Source organism: Pogona vitticeps, chromosome 1 (genome assembly GCF_051106095.1).
Source record: "Pogona vitticeps strain Pit_001003342236 chromosome 1, PviZW2.1, whole genome shotgun sequence".
NCBI lineage: Eukaryota > Metazoa > Chordata > Lepidosauria > Squamata > Agamidae > Pogona > Pogona vitticeps.
Genome location: NC_135783.1, coordinates 315,556,243 through 315,580,473, shown reverse-complemented (window position 1 = coordinate 315,580,473; position 24,231 = coordinate 315,556,243). Strand labels below are relative to the sequence as shown.

Here is a 24,231-nt window from a genome sequence, read left to right as displayed (position 1 = left end):
TATATATTGGGACCACAAAACACAGCATCCACACCAGAATCAAAGAACATGAAAGACTACAGACTAAAACAACTGGAAAATCTGCAGTAGTTGAACATGCCCTGAAACAAGCTGGACATGAAATCCTATTTCAAACTACAGAAGTACTGGCCAACACCAGCAATCATTATGTTAGACTACACATGGAAGCCACTGAAATCCACAAACACCAGCAGAGCTTCAACAAAAAAGAAGAAAATCTAAAACCAAATAAAGACTGGCTCCCAGCACTGAAAAATACAGCCTGCAAAAGGTCAACGAACTCTATCCAGCCACAAGGACCAGTGATCACTCACACACAAACGAATAGCTAACGACACCCATCAATGACAGACCATCTCCCCCCTTATCACAATACACCTATAACAAAAACACGCTGATCACCATAATCACCCAATCTCCTGAAAAGGACAAAAAGCTGATCCCTCAGCTACAAATACTCAACTATCCCACACCCTACACCAAAACATGGAGAGAGTTCTAACTCCTGTCCTCTGAAGATGCCAGCCACAGAGACTGGTGAAACATTAGGAAGAAAAACCTTCAGAACATGGCCAAACAGCCCGAAAAGCCTACAATAACCATCTTGTCAGTTAAAGCTTGTCAGTTAAAGCTGAGGCTTCTTCATTTTTGACTGAAAAATCAAAGAGGTTAATCTCGAATCCACTTAAAATGTTAAAAATGAAAAATTATTTTTTTAAATTCTTACCCATTACCCTTCAAACACAATGGTGCTCTGCATTCAAGAAATCTTATCTTACACTACCTTCCTTGCAATATCATTGAAGTCAACAATATTTTTTCCTGTTTTGAAAGAAAAAAAGCTATTCATAGGGATGCCAAGACTTTTTCAAATTCCATTTCAGGAAACAAAATAGTCATTGCATTCAGAAAAAGTATTTCTCTTTATGGACTATTAAAACACAAAACTAGATGTAAACCTGTATCACAGTAAAGGAGATGATGATTTAGTCTTATGTTTATTTCCAACAAGGCTTTGCACCTATAGTACCTATAGTACAGCTGTATATAACTATTAAAAAGAATATGTCCATTCCAACTATCTTTATAGAAGCAACTAAGAGGGACTTCCGACTTGACACTGCAACAAGACAGCAGCAGGAGGATGGAGCTCCATCCCCTGGGCTGAATTCTGACCTTTGGAACCCCCACGGGGGTTAAAACCACCCCAAAGAGGTAGTAAAATGGGAGAGAAGCCTGTTGATCATGGGGGGAATGGCAGTTACCCACATTTGATCTGGGAAATTCCCCAATCAACCAGCGGGCAGAAACAAGCAGCTGAACTAACTCTGGGAGGCAGTGGGAGACAAGAGGGCCTGGCGTGCTCTGGTCCATGGGGTGACAAAGAGTCGGACACGACTAAATGACTAAACAACAACAACTCAGGTTAAAGGCATAAAGGGATCTTCTTCAACCAGGAAATCCGGTGCAGGTCCCGGACCACTCATCAGGTCATTGTGAGGAGTTTGCCATTCATTTTGAGGGGGAAATTGCTCAGATTTGCAGTGGGTGGACTCCAACATTAGTGCAGAATCAGAGGATGTGTCCAGTGTGCCATGCTTAGGTCAATTATTAATGGATGAGTTTCAACTGTTGAGACCTGAGGATGTAGACAGGGTGCTTGGATCTGTCCATTCTACCACTACTTCACACAATCCTTGCCCATCTTGGCTAATTGGAAGATTTGCCAGGGGGTTCACACCAGGTCCAGGAGGCCATGAATGCCTCTTTGAGAGAGGGAGTGGTCCCCACCACCTTGAAAGAGGCAGTATTTCAGCCACTTTTTAAAAAGCCAAATCTGGACCCAAGGCTGGTGGTTAACTACCGATCAGTGGCGAACCTCCTTTATTTGGGCAAGGTGTTGGGAGTGGGTTGTGGTTGGCCAGCTCCAGGCACTGCTGGATGAAACAGATTTTCTGGATCAATTTCAATCAGGTTTCAGGCTGGGCTTTAGTATGAAGACTGCCTTGGTCACCCTGTACGATGGCTTTTGCTGGGGGAGAGACGGGAGTATGAGCCTGTTGATACTCTCAGCGGCTTTCGACACAATCGACCATGGTGTCCTTCTGGACAGGCTGGCTGGGCTGGGAGTTGGGGGCACCACTTTACGGTGGTTCCACTCCTTCCTGACTGACTGTGTCCAGAAGGTGGTGCTGGGGGACAGTTGCTCTGTCCCTCAGGACTTGATACTGTCCCCCATGCTGTTTAACATCTACATGAAACCACTGGGAGAGGTCATCAGGAGGTTTGGGCTGAGGCAGCAATATGCTGAATGACACTCAGCTCTACCTCTCATTTTCCACCAATCCAGGTGAGGCGGTTTCTGTGCTGAACTCATGTCTGGACCTGATAATGGACTGGATGAGGGTTAATTAATTGAAACTCAGTCCAGACAAGACGGAAGTGCTGTTAGTGGGTGCTTTGCTGGGCAGGCTAGAGGGCCATTTTCCTTCCCTGAATACGGTTGCATGCCCCCTAAGGGACAGGGTCTGCAGCCTGGGGGTGCTCCTGGACCCCGGTTTAACTCTGGAAGCCCAGGTGGACTCAGTGGCCAGGAGCACTTTCCTTCAGCTGCGGAATTTATACCAGCTACAGCCCTACCTGGATGAGCAGAGTCTCATGACAGTTATGCATGCATGGTTAACATCCCGTATAGATTACTGCAATGAGCTGTATGTGGGGCTGCCTTTGAAGACAGTCCGGCAACTTCAACTGTTTAAGAATCGAGCTGTGCAGCTGGTGAGTGGTGGGGCCGCTAGGGAACACATGAAGCCAATTCTGTTTAAATTACATTGGCTACTAGTTGCTGCCCGGGCCCAATTCAAAGTGCTTGCTTTGATGTATAAAGCCCTAAACGGCTTGGGCCCTGGACACCTGAAGGACCGCCTCCTTCCATATGAACCTACCCGGCAGTGAAGATCTAGCTAGGGGGCCTTTTTGAAAGAGCCGTCCCTCAAGGAGGTAAGAGGGATGGCTTGTAGACAAAGGGCGTTTTTGGCAGCTGCCCCCAGACTATGGAATGCCATCCCAAGGGAGATTCGTCTGGCACTGACGTTGATGACTAGAGACAGGGTATTTGCATTCGTATACGAATACAAATATCCCAGCACAGGTTGAAATAACACGATTTCGCCACCGGCTCCACAGAGGCTTCCTATTGCGTCGTTGTCTGTAGTCGATTACCCAGTCCTGGCAGCAGGTGGGATGACAAGCTTCTCTGCTGAGTCGGAGAGTGGCTAAGCCATTGTTGAGAACAGCATGATAGGAAGTCTCCACGGAGCCGGAAGCAGCGGCGAAATCATGAGTGGACAGTCATGAGTGGACCCTCGTTATTTTCATCTGTGAAAGAAATACCCTCATCTCTACTGATGACATTTCAATGCCAGGTCAAAACTGTGGGTCCTGATGGCAATTTTTAGAGCACTATATTTTTAGTTGTATTTTAATTGTTTTATCTTTTTACTGTAGTTAAATTATTACATTATTACTGCCCAGAGACCTTTTAATTGTTTTATCTTTTTACTGTAGTTAAATTATTGTAAGCTGCCCAGAGACCTTTGGGTAGTGTGGGTGGCATATAAATTAAATAAATAAAATAAAATAAATAAATAACACGGTGGTTCTTAAGGTAAATTGAAGCTATATATAAAGATAAGGTAAAACAAATAGTTCTGAATGAAAATACATTAGATATGTTATTGATATAGACATGATAGAAAATGTGGAGACAGAAATGGCTAAACAATTACAGAAAGAAAATCTGTATAAAATGCTTTAGATAACATCTATTGTTAGGAACCTATTAAGTTATTACTGGTATAAAATACAAAGTTTGTCAATTAAATAACCTCAAAATTATATAAATTTGGAACCAGAATTACTTCTATTAGGTATGTTATTAGAGGATTTTGAGAACATTATACAGTATATTATGAGAGCAATATTATGATAGTAGCCAATATTGTATACTAAAATAAACACATTAATGGTTTAAATGTTTAAAAACTGTATAGATTTTGAAGGGACAACTAAGAAGACACCAAGACACAAAAAACAAATAATTATAAGCAACCCATGTAAAACAAATCGAATGTAGATAGACTGAAAAACTAATAAAATGTTTAAAACAATAAGAAGCAGCAACTAAGAGTTGCCTTTTATGTGCTGTTTCCCCAATAGAGTTTCATAGCCATATGGATCTGGAAGAGCTCAGCAGAATCAGGAAATTATATAATTGCAATCCTTTGGTTAGAACAGTGTTCTCCAACCTTTTTGGGGCCATGGACCAGCTGTGGGGAGCAAGTTCCATGCGAGGGGGGCAGGGGCACCCCTGCACGAGCATGGTGGACGTGTCACGCGAGCACAGAGGGCATGTTGCACTCACTCGTAGGGTTGCCAGATACATGGGTACTAAAAGGAGGACATAGAAAGACAAAAAGGAGGACAAAGGAGGACATACTGAATGTTTCATTTGAATCATTCCAGATTAAACCCACAATCAATACAATTTTATTGCAATAGCTGCCAATAAATGTCTCTTACTGTACTGAACCGACCAAGAAACAGTCATGTTAAAAATTAAAAATAAATTCAATGGAGGCTTTTTTTCAAAATACTGGGGGTGGGCGGGCAGGTGGGGGCAGGGAAAGCCAGGGGGAAGGGGGTCCTTCCACCTCTCCCTCTCCCATCCAAAATTGTAACATAAAATATACAAAAGCCTGACATTTTAAAGGTTTTTATCTTTGCCTGCCTGACGAGGACATTAGGCAACCCTACTCGCGCGTATGCGTGACATGCCCCCCGCACAAGTGTGACATGCCCGCCATGACATGTCCCAGCGTGAGCATGACACACCAATTACGGGCACAAGCCCCCCCTGCATGAGTGTGACATGCCCCCCACGGGCATGACACGCCCCCCTGTAAGCATGACAGGTGCGTGTGGCGGGGGCAGCGATCCGTATCTGCAGCCCAGTTCTGGCAAGCCCAAGGACCAGCACCAGGCTGCGGACCCGGGGTTGATGATCCCTGGGTTAGAAGATATCCATCGTAGTGTGACTTGAAACACATCCATTCAACAAACACTAGAGCATCTTTCTTTGTGTAAGGAACCAGGCAGCAGCTAAAGCACAGCAATATATTACAGGAAAGGGATACTTCATTAACTTTCTACCATTTTCTTCAGACCATTGTCCACTGTGCTCCAAGGTGTCCTCTGAACCGTATCTAACACGTCAGAGTTGGCAGTGGACGCTACAGGGGAAAACTAGAGAAAATTTTTGTCACATCCCTTTTTCCTAAAGAATCTCATTGAGAACATGTCTGGATCCAGCTCAGCATATTTAGTACAAAATGGCAGCTATCCTTTTTTTGCACATGTAATCCTTTAATCATGCATCAGAAGTGTTTTTTCTATGCTTTCTAACCCATATATCATAAGAAGCAGCTACTAGAATCAGGTTGTCAACTCAGTTATTTACCACCTATTACAGAAATTTCATGCAATCAGAAAATGGGCTAGTTAAAAATAAAACATGTGTACTAAAAATCAATCAGAATTCTTAACAGCCCCCAGACCTTAAATTAAAATTTACATTCCATTTTCCATAAATGATACTTGAAACCTATCTAGTTTATTCTACGTTCAAGCATTTCATTGGCTTGGATTCTGATATTTTCTTTGCCCAATATAATGCATTCCAACTTAGTTTTCAGTTAGTTCCCCCTTCACTGTAGTTTCCCTGTATCACATCCCACCCCCCTTGTTCCCAAGAGCGCCTTGTCACTCAGAAGTATCATTCTGAAGATACAGGACATAATTCTTCTGCATTTATGACATTCTGCCTCTACTACAACAGATCAATTATCTCAATATTCTTTACAAACAGACATGTAAATTATATTTACATGGAAAATAGATTAGAATTATCTCTCTGTTGCAAATGAGAGATGTATTGTGCTTTATTCAATGGCACTGTAAAAGTTCATAGGGCAGATGGAAGTTGAAAATGTGCATTTCCCTCCCAAAACACATCCATCCCAGCAATTTTCTTTTTTAAAAAATAATTTTATTAAGTTTTTAAACTAAACACACTAATGAAATATAACATAAAATTTAATTCTATCCACACAAATTACATACAACCCCCCCCCACAAAACAGTGCTCCCTTCACCCTGGGGACCATTATATCTTTATATCTGACCTTCAACTTAACTGTCCCCATATCCCTTCCAAAAATACATATAATCTTGGTTTAGCTTTTCACTTTTCTCTTTACTCTATACAGCATTTATAAATTCATCCCATATCTTGTTAAATCTATTTTTCTTTAACTCTCCTTCTTTGAACTTAATTTCTGACGTCAATTTATCATTAATTACAATATTCCAAATTTCATTATGCCATTCATGCAATTAGAAAACCCAATTTTGTTTCACATTTTTTGCAATGAGCAGTCATGCTGATGTTAACATATTCGTTATCATCTCTTTTTTTACACTCCCCATATCATCATTTTCTATTAAAAACAATAATGCTATTTTTTGTTTCTCTAATCTCTTCAAAAACTTTACATCATACTTTTTGTACCACTTCACAATTCCACCATAAATGCCAGTATATTCCAAATTCTTTGTCACATCTCCAACATTTCTTATAACTAACACCCATAATATTTAGTTTAATTGGAGTTAAGTACTATCTCCATATTATTTTATACCCATTTTCTTTTGTTCTGATACACATATTTTTAAAAACTCTTTTATTCCAAATTTTCTTCCAATCTTTTTTATCTATTATCCCACCCCTTAAACTTTCATGCCAATATAATCATTTCTGTTTCTACAAAATAAACCCATCAAATGAGGACAAAAATGTCCACGAGTTTATACATTTTTATTTCTGCACATTGAGAAATTTGATCACACATGGATGATGCAGCTCATCATGGTATGAAGCAAATGAACTTCAGAAACAAACCTACTGGATCAACAGAAGGCAAGAGGTCTTTTTTCTCTTGTTGCTCATCTTCTTCTTCATCTGTACTGTATTCTTCCATAGTTTCACCACTTGCAAAGTGGATAACTCTTCTTGGAATTTTCTTTTTTTTCCCTATGACACCGAGTTCCACATTTTCAAAGCCTCTGTCACCATTTGCCTGCAGCTGTAATAGAAGAGGAAACCTGTCAGGTGTAAAAAATACCTACAGAATAAAAGTTATGACAGAATGGCTCCTCCTCATTATATGGCAAATGATGAGAAATCTCTCAGCCTAAGACTCTGAAGAAAAATAGCCAATCAGCATAGGCAGTACTGAGTAAGATGATCAAGTAGTAACTTCAAACAAACCTGTAAGTAGTTCTAGACTAGAGCAACTCCTAAGTGGTAGTGGGAAGAGTTACTGAGCACAAGATGAGTTATCTAGCCCAGTGGTTCTTAACCTTTGTTACTCGGATGCTTTTGAACTGCAACTCCCAGAAACCCCAGTCAGGACAGCAGGTGGTGAAGGCTTCTGGGAGTTGCAGTCCAAAACTCCTGAGTAACCCAAGGTTAAGAACCAGTGAGTGGTGCTTTAAAAAAGCTGTTTTACTGCATGCCTGTCTAATCAAGCTATAGGCCCCTGGAAATCTTTTCCACATTTCCAGCATTAATTAACCTTGTGATATTATGAGACATAATTCTGAACAGTACATTAATAACATGCAGAAGCTGACGCGAGGCAATGGAGCATGGTACAACATAAAAAGTTGTGCACAGCAAATAGTCAAGAAACTACAAGAGTACAGACATGTGGAGCTTCACTGAGATCTCTTTGGAGGTCAAACTCCTGATTGTATTTTTCTCAAAATGTGACTGGATTTCTACTTCAGTATTTAGCGTTTGGCTTCAGTGACTACATTGGCAGCTGAGTGTGTGTGTTGTGTCTCCTTCCAGTGCTAGTCTTATTTTGTAGCTGGGATAACTGCTGTCCATCTCTTCATCATGTCTATTTCAATATGAAATACTGTATTCTCTGCACTTTTATATGTAATAATATGATGTTTTAACACATAATAAATATATGTAATATGTATTATGTGTCAAACATCATATATGTTCTGATTTGGTAGAACAGGCCTGTTATCTGGACTTCCAGAGGACTTCTCTACCATATGGGTAAGCTACACCTCTCCCATCAGAGGACATGTCTAACCAAGGCTTGTTATATTGGGCCTCTAAGATGGGCAGTACGGAAAGTCAGCTTAATCAAGTACATGATGCAGCAGATAAACATACATTTTAAATTGTTTTATAGCTCTGACAATGCTCCAGGGGAGATGGTGCTATGACATCCAGTGTTGTAATTACTATACTTCTTTTTTTTTTAATACAATGAATTTCAAAGTTCATTTGAGGGTGCATTTTGCACTGCTTGCTCCACAGGTACCAAAACTACTAATTAAGTTATAGCCCTGGTTTTAACAGAGGATTACAGAGTTAGACCAGTTCATGCAAGTCTAGCAGTTGTGTTTTTGGCAAAGTCTGACACTTTTACCTGCCCATCCCTATAAGATATCGGGAAAGCTTTTCTTTATGTGATATTATTTTTATTTACATTGTGGTATTTTTTGGTTGTAAGCCGCCGAGAGTGGTCCTAACCGACTAGATAGGCGGGATATAAATCGAATAAATAAATAAATAAATAAATAAATAAATAAATAAATAAATAAATAAATAAATAAAGTTACAGTCTAGCTCATGGGACGGGACATGCTGGCTCCACATTTAAAGTACAGAAAGGGTCCACATGGTTGATGCATCCCAATGAGCACTAATAATCTCATCACTCCCAATGGTATCCCAACAACGGGTCTTACACAAGACTGTAAGACTACCTGATGACTGGATCCAGGCTCCATGCCAAACAAAACTGATTGTTAATAGAAGCTGGCTGAGCTTTAGCCAATTTGGAAGTAAAACTAGTTTCTGGGTGCTTGCTACCCCTCACCAACACTCCGCCTTCAATATCTACTACATGCACAACTACCAGCATGACAAGTTATTAGAAATTAACAGATAGCTTTCAATCTTCATTACTGTATCTTTTTGATTCTAAAGATCATGTTCTAGATCAAAAATCTCCAAAGTAGAGTCTGCGGGCCATATCCGGCCCACCTGGCCTTTTTATCTGGCCCGTGCGGGCAGGTGGGTAGGAGTGTGGGTAGGTGGAAGTGTGTGCTTATGTGCAGGTGGGTGGGTGGGTGATAGTGCATGTAGATGGGTGGGTGGGTGGTAGGGAGGGCGGCAAGGTATGCATGTGTGCATTCCTTTAGTTCTTGAAAATATCAAAAATATTTATTTATTTATTTATTTATTTATTTATTTATTTATTTATTTATTTATTTATTTATTTATTTATTTATTTTATATCCCGCCTAACTGGTCGGGTCAGGAGCACTCTAGGCGGCTAAATATATTTTGTGGTCCTCCCCGTGAAACGTTTGGAGACCCCTGCTCTAAATAAGCAAAGCAAAACAAAGTGTGCTGCTTATACACCACCCCATAGTGCTTAGAGCACTCTCTGGGCAGTTCATATTTAATTATGCAGGCTACACATGTTCCCCCAAGACTGAGTCAACCCTCAGCTTGCTACTTGAGCCCAGGACCAAAGTCAGGTCATGAACAGTCTTTGCAGTTTTGCAATTTAACTGCTGTGCCACGAGGTTCCTAAATAAGATATTGCCCTCAGTCTAAAACAGGAAATTAACAATCCTTTTGTTCTGTTCCCATAATATGTGTTTTATTCTGAGGTTTTACATGTTCACGTTTCTACAAGTTACTCAGCAAATTACATCATGTGAATTTACTAATGAATATATTCAACTCCTTATTCTAACATCTCTGTTAGTCACCCCTTAGCTGCTGTCCATCCATTATGCTGAACTACAAGTCACCCAAACCCACACCCAGAACAGCATAGCTGGCTACCACATTCTGTGATTGCAGCCCAACACACTTGGAGGGCACTGGGTTGGGAAGAGTAAAACTGTATGTAAATATTATTTAGTCTACTATAAACATGAAACCCTTTCATAGATGTTGCTGTTATGCACCTTTGTTCCTCACTTACGACAACCCTAATATTGCAAAAGGTACTATCATTAATTGCCCTGCTCCAATCTTTCAGACTAAAGGCCGTGGCTTCATTTTGGGGGTTCCAAAACACATCTCTTGGTAGGTCTTCCTCTTCTACTGCCTTCTCCTTTCTCAAGCATTACTGTCTTTTCCAATGAATCCTGCCTTCTCATGTTCAAAGTATAATATCCATAGTGTAGTAATTTCAGTTTCTGCAACTTTGACTTTCATAAATCATTTTCCTCTTTTTTTCCTTTGCTTGAAACCCCAAACTAATTCTCACAATGTTAGTGCCATTAAATATAAACGAGTCAGACAATTCTGTTCCACAGCAGCTTTATTCTAAGTACAGTACCTTACAAAAACAGCCTCATGTATCACATTACATGGTAATATGACTTGCAATAAATATTACAAAAAAATAAATCAGCATTTCTGCTTTTACTGCAAGTGACTGTAAATGAAATTAATACCAGTTTTGAACTTTGCTGATTCTTATCTTCTGATATAACATCTCTCCCTTTACAGTTGCAACCCCAAGGTTTACATTACTAAATATTTGTTTGTTTCTTTTAACCAAAGTATAGGAAAGGGGTGAATAATGTCACATTGTTTCATTTTAAAAGTCATTGTAAAGATCATCTCTTACATGCAGAAAGTTGTATGTCAATACCTTTGCCAAGTTTTCACAATCAGCTGAAAGATAAAACCTGTCTTCATTTAATATTGAACAGACTGATTTGTAACCAGGATCTGCTTACAGGAGGAGCCAAAAGAAATCAAAAGAGTAGATACATGTGTGAAGTGTAAATACAACAGGAATGCAAAACAGAAGATGATATGCATGAAAATTAGATAAATGAGAATGTATTCATCTTTATGTAGAAAACTAGATCTATTAGCAATTACCAACACTAATTATATGAACAATTATCATTGCAACTACTAGAATACCTGAATTGTTAAGACTCCATCCTAAATTTGTGAAAAGTTCAGCCCATTTCTAGCACATAGACATATTTACTACTAATGAAGCAGCTGACATTCGCTTCGGCAAGATGGGACTCATCAGCTATTCTGTTGGGGAAATGATTACCATCATCTTATCCTAGTTTCTGCAACAGAAAATAAAGAAAGCCCCATATGTGTAACTGATTTTTTTTTGGGAAGTAACAGTGATGCATTTAAAAAAAACAAAAAAACTCTTATGCTACAACCGCAAAACAATAATTTCCTGCCTTTAATCGGCAACTTCTGAAGAAATATATCACTCCTCAAGCCAATCCGTAAACCAAAACAGAGCTACCTACTATGCTGCAGTAAAGGCATTAGGAAGTTGAACAGACTTACTGAAGCATCAACACAGCAAAGGTTGTAATTATGCTGTCACAACAGGCCAGGGAACATCAACTAAGGTTGGGGGAGTAAACTGAAGACCTGGCTCTTTAGGCAGGCCTTCCCTCCTGTCACTACTTAATTTTTCCTCTGGTTTTTGGCTTGTATTAGTCTTTTGATTGATGATTTTAACTTTATCGCCTTTTTGGACTGTAAACCACCCAGAGTAGATTCATCTAGATGGGTGTTATAAAAGCCAAACAAACAAATAAATATATATTTGCGAAGGCTTTCACGGCCGGGATCTAATGGTTGTTGTGGGTTTGTCGGGCTTTTTGGCCGTGTTCTGAAGGTTGTTCTTCCTAACGTTTCGCCAGTCTCTGTGGCTGGCATCTTCAGAGGACAGCACTCTGTCCTCAGAGGACACACACCAGAGCACAGAGTGCTGTCCTCTGAAGATGCCGGCCACAGAGACTGGCGAAATGTTAGGAAGAACAACCTTCAGAACACGGCCAAAGAGCCTGAAAAACCCACAACAACCAAACAAACAAACAAACAAACAAACAATCACACAACAAACACAAACTATGGTGTGGAAAGATTTCTAGGAGGGAGAAGAAAGGGAGGAAAGAGCAGGCACACATTCTTGTTGCAAGTGGACTCATCTCACAATTGCTACATGGATAGGATCCCAATTACACACTAAATGTGAAAACATTAATATTACTGTGTGACTCTTATCAATACGTTTTCATGACACTTCTAATCTGTCTTAAAAGGATTTGTTTCTTGAAATATGGGATAAGAAGAATTGTAATAAAATCGTTTCTGTACTGCAAAAAAGCATCATCACAATAAGTAAGTATCACAGTGGGCATACTTCCAAGGATCATGTTATCCCAAACTGAATCATGGTAGACTGGCTGGAATGTACAAGAAATGTTGCAGAAAAAGCATTAGAACTGGAACGTGGTGGAGGAGCAACGAAAGGCAGCCACGCCATAGCTAAAAACCTAGTGAATAAACAGGTCATGCACCACCCAGATTTTCAATTCAAAGCTCCAGATGTGTGGCTGACTGGGCGCTATTACAATGCCTTCTGAAGCCATGACGCTGCCTCTTGAGTGTTCAAGCCCAACAGCCCTTCCTCACAAAAGGTCTGGCCCTCCTCACCCTCTAGGAGTTGCAAGCCCGCCTGGTGTCACAAGGATAAAGACACACTGTTCAGTTTATTTTAATCAGGTATTGTTTTTTTTAAAAAAAATGAACCACTTTTGGATTAGCCACTTATAAAGAAAATAATAACCGCTTCCCTGTTCTGCCAAGCCTCTCCCAGGGGAGACCTACCTAAGGCAGAGCTCCCAAGCTGTCAAGCCTGGAAGGGCACCCCCACCCCCACCTCCTCCTCCTCCCTCTCCCCGGCGAGGGAATGGCAGGGCGACCCTCACCTCTCCTGCCCAGACAGGAAGAAGGCCGAGGCGTGGCAGGAGTGCCTCCCTCTCGCGGAAAGGTACACCGAGCGTTCCCGGCGCAGGGCGCGGGGACTCACCTGCTCCTGGTCCATAGCGCAGGCGGTGACGGCGACGGCGGCGGGAGCGCAGTAGAGGGTAATGGCGGAGAGCCCTTGCTCCATGCTCCCCCGACCCGGACCGAGGGGAACAAGCGACGGCCCGCACACCAGGCCAGGCCCTGCCCCCGCGCGGGGACCCTGGGAAGTGAGCTCCTAGGAAAGGCCGCCCCGCCGGTCACACCCTGGCTCGGCCGTTGCTAGGATACCCAGCAGAGTCGCCTCAAGGAGGCCCCCTGGCGGCCGAGGGTGGCATGGTGGATTCGTCCGCATCACGATGGGCGCCGCCCGCGCTGCAAAACCTTGTCCGGAGGGCCTTCGTGAGCCCTGGTTAGGCGCCGGTCGGCGGGTCAGGGATGAGGCGAGAAAGGCTGGGGTTCCCGGGCGTTTGTTTAACGAGATTGCGCGAAGTAACTTGCGACGTCAACGTTTTAGGGGTTAACATACTCACCACTCCGTATAATTTGGAACTGACAGGCCCAAATCGTCCCCTCTGGGAGCTAGATCGGTGGATATGAACAAATGAGGAGCAGACCTTTTGCAAAGCTAGTGACTCTTAATTGTCCATGCCAGACCACACATGGGTGTTCTGGGCCTTCAAATCGGAACTGACTTATAGCGACCCTAAATAGGGCTTTCAAGGTAAGTGACATATTTGAGGAGTGGTTTTACTCCCCTTGTGAGCTTCAGTGGCTGAGCAGGGATTCGAACCCTGTTCTAACAGAATTCTAGTCTGTCACTCTATCCACTACATCATACTTAGCCACCCACAAATCCTTTGCCTTACACCAAGGGTTTCTTGTAACAATGTACTGTCCCTGAAAATACCTGTTTCTCTCCCAAATATGGTGAGGATTAAAGGCAGACATGAAGGAAACAGGGAAGCCAGGGATGGCAAAAGATGATTTCCTAGGTTCTCCTAATCAGAAAATCCAAAAGCTTCACCTTTGCGAGCCCTGGCTCCAGTGTACCACTCTCTCCTTGTTTTAACATTGAAAAGAAAATTGTTAAGCACACTTGCATAATACAGTATTATATCTGTTTTGTTACATTGCTCCATCTTTGCCCAGTACATTCTTCTGCTCAGTCTCAACCATTAGAAACACAGGGAGAGATGAGACTCATAGTGAACCTCCAAGCAGCAAAAATGCTGGCAACCCACCATAAACAAGTGAGTTTATCTTGGTTGAGATTCCCTTGAGTGACCTACTTCAGCTGCATGTATAGTGATTTTCCTGAATGCAACAGCTGAGCTATTGTCATGTAGGTTCCAGACAAAGTTGGTCTGTCAGAAAGATTCCACAATCTACAGCCAGGTAATATTTAATGTTAGTTCTAGATCTCCAGAGGATAGCAGGCACAATCTTTTGATGTTGAAGTCCTGAAGTTTGCACGGTCAGCCTCTTAACAGGGTGGAGAGATACACACTTAAATAGTTTGTGCTCATAATGTAACATCCTGGATTGTTTTGAAGATTAAGGAAGACATAATGGCTGATTGCCCAGCCATTGACTGATTTTTTTTTAAAAAAAATAGAAATTCCAGTTGTTATTGGAATTTATCACCATCTTAAAAGAACGATTCAGGTTTCTTGTATAACTGAGAACAAAAGTACAGTAATGAGAAAAAAGGCAGTTTTCATAGCACAGTTGGACATTTTAGATGGTGAATGAATTGGGGGAAAAGCTCATTTTTCTGGAAGGTAATTGTTAAACAAATTAATTAAAATAGAAATGCAGTTTTGCCACTGTATATGGTTCATATGTAGTTGTTCCAAATATCAAATTATAATTTACCCAAAGCATCTCGTTTCATAACTGGTGAGACCAGAGATTGAAGGACTTTTTAAAATACAGTATCATATTTTCACTTTCATAACAAAACTGCAACAGAAACACTGTTTCAAAGCTAATGTTAAGCACAAATTTATTGCTTATGTTTTGTGTGGGTAAAAGAGCAGGGGTTTGTTTTTTAAGTGGTCTAAATACACTCCTCCAGATGCAAAGATTTGAACAATCTTTTCTTCATCTTCCCTGACTTCACCTATTAAATATATGGTGGTTAGTGTTCTACTATTCTAACACATTTATTAGGTTGGTGTGGCATCTAGTGACAAAATAAAAGCAGCTGCTTTTACTTAAACCAGTTAGGAAAAAGCAAGACAAATATTGCATCCAGTTCTGCAAGAGGACAATGAGTATGCTTTAAAAAACCAAGGAATAACTTATATTGATGGTGAAATTAACAGAAACTAAAAGAATCTCTTGATAGCAGAAACACATTTCTAAGAGTCATGCAGCAGAACTGCACTCTTTTCTAAATGCCCACAAGCTAACTGCTTAATATGTTCTAGAAACTTTCCTGGTATTGATGCCAAACTGACTGATCATTCATTGTTGTTGTTTAGTCGTTTAGTCGTGTCCGACTCTTCATGACCCCACGGACCAGAGCATGCCAGGCCCTCCTATCCTCCACCGCCCCCCGTAGCTGTGTCAAAGTCATGCTGGTTGCTTCGCAGACACCGCCCAGCCATCTCATCTTCTGTTGTCCCCTTCTCCTCTTGCTGTCACACTTTCCTAACATCAAGGTCTTTTCCAAGGAATCTTCTCTTCTCATGAGATGGCCAAAGTATTGGAGCCTCAGCTTCAGGATCTGTCCTTCCATTGAGCAATCTGGTTTGATTTCCTTTAGAATTGATAGGTTTGTTCTCCTTGCAGTCCAGGGGACTCTCAAGAGCCTCCTCCAGCACCACAATTCAAAGGCATCAGTTCTTCAGCGGTCTGCTTTCTTTATGGTCCAGCTCTCACTTCTAGACATCACAACAGGAAAAGTGATAGCTTTGACTATTCGGACTTTTGTTGGCAAGGTGATGTCTCTGCTTTTTAAGATGCTGTCAAGGTTTGTCATCGCTTTCCTCCCAAGAAGCAGGCATCTTTTAGTGTCGTGGCTGCTGTCTCTATCTGCAGTGATCATGGAGCCCAAGAAAATAAAATCTGTCACTGCCCCCATATCTTCCGCTTCTATTTCCCAGGAGGTGATGGGACCAGTGGCCATGATCTTAGTTTTTTTGATGTTGAGTTTGCACTCTCCTCTTTCACCCTCATTACAAGGTTCTTTAATTCCTCCTCACTTTCTGCCATCAGAGTGGTATCATCTGCATATCGGAGGTTGTTGATATTTCTTCCTGCAATCTTAATTCCGGCTTGGGATTCCTCCAGTCCAGCCTTTTGCATGATGTATTCTGCATATAAGTTAAATAAGCTGGGATACAATATACAGCCTTGTCATACTCCTTTCCCAATTTTGAACCAATCAGTTGTTCCATATCCAGTTCTAACTGTTGCTTCCTGTCCCACATACAGGTTTCTCAGGAGATAGACAAGGTGGTCAGGCACTCCCATTTCTTTAAGGATTTGCCATAGTTTGCTGTGGTCCACACAGTCAAAGGCTTTTGCATAGTCAATGAAGCAGAAGTAGATGTTTTTCTGGAACTCTCTGGCTTTCTCCATAATCCAGCGCATGTTAGCAATTTGGTCTCTAGTTCCTCTGCCTCTTCGGAATCCAGCTTGTACTTCTGGGACTTCTCTGTCCACATACTGCTGAAGCCTCCCTTGTATGATTTTGAGCATAACCTTGCTAGCGTGTGAAATGAATGCAATTGTACGGTAGTTGGAGCATTCTTTGGTACTGCCTTTCTATGGGATTGGGATGTAGACTGATCTTTTCCAGTCCTCAATTCATTGTTCTAAACTTGCTGGCATATTGAGTATAGCACCTTAATAGCGTCATCTTTTAAGATTTTAAATAGTTCAACTGGAATGCCATCACCTCCACTGGCCTTGTTGTTAGCCAAGCTTTCTAAGGCCCACTTGACTTCACTCTCCAGGATGTCTGGCTCAAGGTCAGCAACTACATTGTCTGTGTTGTCCGGGATATCCAAATCTTTCTGATATAACTCCTCTGTGTATTCTTGCCACCTCTTCTTGATGTCTTCTGCTTCTGTTAGGTCCCTCCCATTTTTGTCCTTTATCATGTCCATCTTTGCAGAAAATGTTCCTCTAATATCTCCAATTTTCCTGAACAGATCTCTGGTTTTTCCTTTTCTATTATTTTCCTCTGTTTCTTTGCATTGTTCATTTAAGAAGGCCCTCTTGTCTCTCCTTGCTATTCTTTGGAATTCTGCATTCAGTTTTCTGTAACTTTCCCTATCTCCCTTGCATTTTGTTTCCCTTCTCCTCTCTGCTATTTCTAAGGCCTCGTTGGACAGCCACTTTGCTTTCTTGCATTTCCTGTTCTTTGGGATGGTTTTTGTTACTGCCTCCTGTACAATGTTAAGAGCCTCTATCCAAAGTTCTTCAGGCACTCTGTCCACCAAATCGAGTTCCTTAAATCTGTTCTTCACTTCCACTGTGTATTCATAAGGGATTTGGTTTAGATTATACCTGAGTAGCCCAGTGGTTTTTCCTACTCTCTTCAGTTTAAGCTTGAATTTTACTATGAGAAGCTGATGATCAGAGCCGCAGTCAGTATCAGGTCTTGTTTTTGCTGACTGTATAGAGCTTCTCCATCTTTGGCTGCAGGGAATATAATCAATCTGATTTCGATATTGCCCATCTGGTGATTTACATGTACAGAGTCACCTCTTGTGTTGTTGGAAAAGAGTGTTTGTGATGACCAGCTTGTTCTCTTGACAAAACTCTATTAGCCTTTGCCCTGCTTCGTTCTGAACTCCAAGGCCAAACTTCCCTGTTGTTCCTTTTATCTCTTGGCTCCCTACTTTAGCATTCCAGTCCCTTAGAATAAGAAGAACATCTTTCTTTGGTGTCAGTTCTAGAAGGTGTTGTAAATCTTCATAAAATTGTTCAATTTCAGTCTCCTCAGCAATGCTGGTTGGTGCATAAACTTGGATTATTGTGATGTTGAAAGGTCTGCCTTGGATTTGTATTGACATCATTCTATCATTTTTGAGATTGTATCCCATTACAGCTTTTCTCACTCTTTTGTTGACTATGAGGGCTACTCCATTCCTTCTATGGGATTCTTGCCCACATTAGTAGATATGATAATCATCTGAGCTGAATTCGCCCATTCATGTCCATTTTAGTTCACTGATGCCCAGGATGTTGATGTTCATTCTTGCCATCTCCTGTTTGATCACCTCCAGCTTCCCAAGGTTCATAGATCTCACATTCCATGTTCCTATGCAGTATTTTTCTTTGCAGCATTGGACTTTCCTTTCACTTCCAGGCACGTCCACAGCTGAGCATCCTTTCGGCTTTGGCACAACCACTTCATTAGCTATGGAGCTACTTGTACTTGTCCTCCACTCTTCCTCAGTAGCATGTTGGACGCCTTTCGACCTGAGGGGCCCATCTTCCGGCGTCGTATCTTTTAGCCTTTTGTTTCTGATCATGGGGTGTTCTTGGCAAAGATACTGGAGTGACATTGCCATTTCCTATTCCAGGTGGACTGCGCTTAGTCGGAACTCTCCACTATGTCCTGTCTGTCTTGGGTGTCCCTGCACGGCATAGCCCATAGCTTCTCTGAGTTACTCAAGCCCCTTCGCCACGACAAGGCAGCAATCCATGAAGGGGAACTGATCATTACCTGCCCAGATTTTCTCTCCCCCCGCCCCCATTTGTCTACCTCCACTCTTGTGCAATCTCCTTGTTCTGAAAGATTATAGACAGAGGCTCTGAGATTGCATCTGTGAATTACTCCTAGTATCCTTGGATGGAGCTAAAATGGCCCTGCAGATTCCAGATTAATTTAAAAGAGCTGGTTGCTTCCATTCCACCTCTTTACTTATCTTCATCAGCAACCCCCTGAGTGCCTTACTTATTCTGCTTGCACTAGGCTGGTATTTTCCTTCTAGGATAACACAAAGATGTTCAGCTGTTTTGACTTCTCTGTCACCACTTAGTGCTTCTCTGTTCCCTTCATATGGACCTACCATGTCCTTATTCCTTCTCTTGCTCTAAGATCAAAATCCACTTTATTTGCTCTTGCTAGTCTGAGCTCACTCTGAGATTTAGCCCCCCCCCCAACTGTCTCCCTACAAATGTTAGCTGGTTGTTTATATTCTCTTAGCTATTTCCTCCTTTTGAATCATAGCTCATAGAGAAGCTCTTTATGCAACCTGTCACTTATTTACCTGTCTGCCACTTCTTTCTTGTAGGAATAATCTATGATTGTATATTGGGCAAAAAACAGAAGCCAAAAATGTTGTGGCACTGTATACTGTTAAATTTTAATGTGAGCTTCTGTGGACAAGGACTGTGGTTGTATTTTCATGATTTAACCTTTAAGACCTAATAGTCTCTGATTTGGGGCCATGTATAAAGGTATAAATATTGCTGAAGCCCTACTCTTCTGAGGAACTAGACTTCTCCATGAAACCTCACATTAAAATATAGCAGCTAAGTCTTTAAGGTGCCACTGTCATCTTTTATCTTATGCTAGATCTTTTTCTTTCCACAAGGCAAAACCAAGATTAGTTTTTTTAAAAACTTATAGTTAAAAAAAATTTGTTGCCTTCTTGAGCAAGAATAGGTTATCATTTCCTAATGAGTCTACTCCTGTTGATCAAGTACAGTATGTAACTGTGTGATAGTCTTCTTGCCATGTGTGACTTTATATGATCTAGCTGAAAACAATTTATCTATTCTGCAGAGCTACATTCACCTGCTATGTAAGATTATAAAATCTTTCCTCCAATACTCATGTTTATCTGATGAGAGAGATCATTTTAAGAGCTGAGCTTTTGTGTACTACTATTTTCTATATAACAGTATTATATTTTAGTGTACTGTACTTGTACTAACCTATTGTGCTACAATACTCAGGGAAGCCTAACCGAATTAAATGTTAATAAATTTGAAAGCATTCAAGTGCACCTCTTTTTAAAGTCATTTTAAACATCCTTTACCTGATTAGCAATCTCCAAAGATTTCACTACTGCTGGTACTTCATGTAACTCCAGAAAGCAACAGTGCCTTCTTCCTGTCTTTCAGTACTTGCTGCTGCCAGTCCTGATCCCACCATTAACCATCTGGAAACAATTTTTTACTTTTAAAAGCTGCTCCCCTCATCCAGAATCTCCTAAAGGCTCTTTCAGTGCAAAAGAAGCCCTAGAGAGCCTTGGAACCTGGAATGGATGGGGTGGGGAATATGAATTTTAATTAGTGTAAATTAAATGTTTTCACTGCTGATCTAGGTTGCACGACGCATGAAGTCACAAAACAGGAATTTGCCCACTGAGAAGGTAAGTTATGCATAACTAAAGGAAGAGTAAGAAAAAAGAATAATGCAGGTAATTTAAAATTATTTTACATATAGTAGGATTAATGAGCTAATTCAGCTCATTATAGATGAAAGTATTATAACAACATGGATAAGGACATTCCATGTAAGTCCCACACATTAGCTTCCTTTCTATTCGAAAAAGGTTTCCAGGACTTAACTGCTTGCTGAAAGAACAGCATTATGCCAACTAAAGGAAAAACAGCGATACATACATAACACAGGTAGCAGTAAATGACAAAAAGTAAAAAAAAAATTACAGAGGAAACAGATATCGGAGCCTCGTGGTGCAGTGGTTAAAACGCTGTACTGCAGCTAAAACTGTGCTCACGACCTGGGGTTCAAATCCCAGGTAGCCGGCTCAAGGTTGACTCAGCCTTCCATCCTTCCGAGGTCGGTAAAATGAGTACCCAGCTTGCTGGGGGGGCAATGTGTAGCCTGTATAATTAAAAATTGTAAACCACCTGGAGAGTGCTTGTAGCGCTATGGGGCGGTATACAAGTCCAATAAATAAATAAATAAATAAATAAATATAAATAAATATCAAAACAATATTGAAGTTAAAAAAACCCAGCAATGCTTATTTTTAGTACACTATAGATCTTTGGAATGCTCTATGTTCTGATATTCAGCAAGGGGAGAATGGTCTGGATAAGATGTCAGTTCCACAAGTATAAGGTTCCATGGTCATATTTGTCCAAAGTAAAGAAATGAGCATCAAAAGTAGAGCCAACTGAAATCACCAATACATTCTTGGAGGCAGGTCAACACTGGCAAATGCTTTATTTCCTTGCAACAAAGCTTTCTTCTGAATCCCAGTGCAAAGTCATAAAAATTCAATTCTTAAATTTACAACCACTTGTTTATTTTACAGTATATTTGTGACATACTGGCAAAGATCTGAATTGTTTACAAATATAACGGCTGCCACTTGAGGCAATTAAAAAGTTCCTCTAAATATTAAATTTGTACATGATTTGCTTTTTAATGTAACTCTCCATGTAACATCAAAATTAAAACAGAAAAACTAATTTAAGCAAAAATATAACCACTTTTTTGAAATCAATCTAGAAACTTTCAGAACTGAAGTTTCAAAAGCATCATTTCCTGCATTTATATTCTCCTCCATTGTAACAAAAAGGAGATATTCTTTTAGTGATGTTCCAGCAAATACAGTTGAACAGGTCAGTTTATTAAGGCTTTTTTTTTTTACATGTTATTGAATCCCATCATGCCTTTCATGTTTCCAGCAGCACCCTGTTGAAACTGCCTCATCATTGACTGCAATCCTGCCATGCCACCTGGAATGGAAGAACAAAATTAAATAGGATACCTGAGCAGTCTGGAGGAAGCCTCATAAAATGGAACATTAGGAACTGATCAACAACAACTGATACGCAAAGCACTGCACAATCAGTTACTTTTCAACTTGTGTTTCTTAAACAGCAGGCTGCCTGTTCATAATACAAAACATAACCACTTCATTTGTTTTGAAATTGGGAGGACATTTAAAAATAAATTGCAGTAAAGCATGACAGTGTCCTGTTCAATGGCAACAGTATATAAAGATTCTACTGATCAGTCCCAAACCATTTGATATGCCTAAAATAGTTATATGAATTCTAGGATATATAATGATTAAAATTAAGTGTTGTGCTCAAAAGAAGACTTTTTGTTCAAAATATTTTTGTTCTTTATTTTTTCACAAGAATGGAAGAACAAAGTGAAGTAAATGTAAATGTATGTTAATATTGCCACTGAAAGCTCTCCTTCAGTCTAGGTGCTGAAGTTCAGTAAGATCTCCAGAGATATAAAACAGCTAATACTTATCTATTCGGACTCAGGATGAGGAATGACATAGATCACAAGCCCTTCTCATTGTTCAAAGCTTAGTGTTGAGACAAAGCATCAGTCTGCTAATGATAGGAGACTCTGACTGTTAAGGAAAATTATCTTCAGCTACAGTCAAGAACATATGATAAACTTCCATTTACATTTTGAAACAGAAGATATGGCTGGAGATATTTTATATGCTGTAAATATGTGCTGCAAATATTTTAAATAAATAAATAACCCATACCCATATGATGAAGAACTCTGGGATCCATCATTTTAGCCATCTGCTGATTCAGTTTTGCCATCTGGGATGGATTTACGTTCTTTGACATATCACCACCTTAAGAGAGGGGGAAAATAATAAGGTGAGGAAAAGACAAAGTGAAAAGTTAAATCAGATAAATCATACAGTGATTTGGATTCTAAGTACTAACAATGTCCACAATTAAAATATTTAAATATATCCACAATTAAACAGTAGCTTCACTACATTTGGTAGGAATGGAACTTTTCACAAGCATATAGTGGTGTCTCGCTTGACGATTACCTCGTTAGACAAGAAAATCGCTTGACAATTAGTCTTTTAAACGATGATTCAATGGGGTTTTTCTGTTTTACGACAATCGGATCCCTGCTTCGGGAACCAATTTTTCACTTAACGACGATCAAAAACACCTGGTCAGATTTCAAAATGGCCACCGGCTGTGCTTTAGGACAGATTCCTCGCATTACAGGCATCGGAAAATGGCCGCCCTATGAAGGATCTTCGCTGGATGCTGAGGTATTTCACCCATTGGAACGCATTGAACCAGTTTTCAGTGCATTTCAATGGGCTTTTTCGTTTCACTTGATGAGGATTTCGCTTAACAGTGATTTGAATAGAACGAATTATCCTCGTCAAGCGAGGCACCACTCTTTTTGTTTGTTTAGGCATCCTTTGGTCTCGAGAGACGATGGCAATGTGCTCTGAATGGAGGACTTGGAACAGCGTCTAGTGTGGCTGAGAAGGCCAGTTTGAGAGTGACAAGCATATAACACCTGAACAAAATCATAAAGAACAATTTCACTATCTGTATAGGCATATTAGGAGAATGCCGCTGCTCTGCCAACATGAATGAACATGAATCTCAACCTACAGCTGTGGATTTAACTCACCCAGTACAGCTCTGACAAATTTAATCATTAAATCAATAGTTAGATCCCAAGTTGCTTCTCCGTTCACGCAGGGTAGAGACCTACCTCTCTAGCCTTCATATCACACCCAAGTGTTTTGTACCAAGCAAAATCAAATTTGAATGTGTATACGCATGAGACTGCAAAGGGAAAAGGAAATGTTGGAAAATCCAGTTCTCTAAATTCTGTTCCATTTTCGAATGGAAAATTAGGGATCCAACTTATGTTTACACACACTCTTGACACACTGAAATGTGTAAACTGGTACATAACAGTGTTACTTCTAAATTGTTACTTTTTATACAGAAGAGTAACAACAGTTAACAAGGTTGTGTTTTTTTACTACTATTTTACTAAAAGAAGTCCAAGAATATGCTGACCTCTGGTAATAAAGAATTTTAATCTCATTAGAAGTCAATGTATTCTCCAAGTCCCTTATTTTATTTTATATAGATCAAGGTTGGGGATCTCAGCAAGGCTAATGGCAACTGACTGTGTTTATCAGTAGGTCAAGGGTTGTAATTCATTACTTATATGAGTTTTTGTTAACTGAAAAATAGGTTTAACTAAAAAAGGCTTTAATTGACATGGCCCCCTCATGCCCTCTAGTGGCTAACAAAAGCAAAAGCAGAGCATGCTGCTTATATATTGCCCCATAGTGCTTATAAAGCACTCTCTGGGTGGTTTACATATTAATTATGCAGGATACACATTGCCCCACTCCCCAGCAATCTGGGTACTCATTTTACCAACCTCGGAAGGATAGAAGGCCGAGTCAACCTTGAGCCGGCTACCTGGGACTGAACCAGAGGTCATGAGCAGAGTTTGGACTGCAGAAGAGCAG

General features: G+C 40.6%; 1 protein-coding gene across 2 annotated transcripts in view; it reads right to left on the bottom strand.

Moving 5' to 3' along the window:
* Positions 1-24,231, bottom strand: part of SRP54 (signal recognition particle 54) — a 56,599-nt gene that overhangs the window by 8,858 nt on the left and 23,510 nt on the right. The window contains exons 15-16 of one of the 2 annotated variants that reach the window (XM_020812279.3): positions 22,459-22,554; positions 21,145-21,679 (exon numbers count right to left, since the gene is read on the bottom strand). In XM_020812279.3, coding sequence (XP_020667938.1) covers positions 21,588-21,679; positions 22,459-22,554 — 188 coding nt within the window. In that variant the 3' untranslated portion in view covers positions 21,145-21,587. Of the gene's footprint in view, positions 1-21,144; positions 21,680-22,458; positions 22,555-24,231 lie in introns of those variants that run through there. The other variant, XM_072986364.2, reaches the window with a different exon arrangement.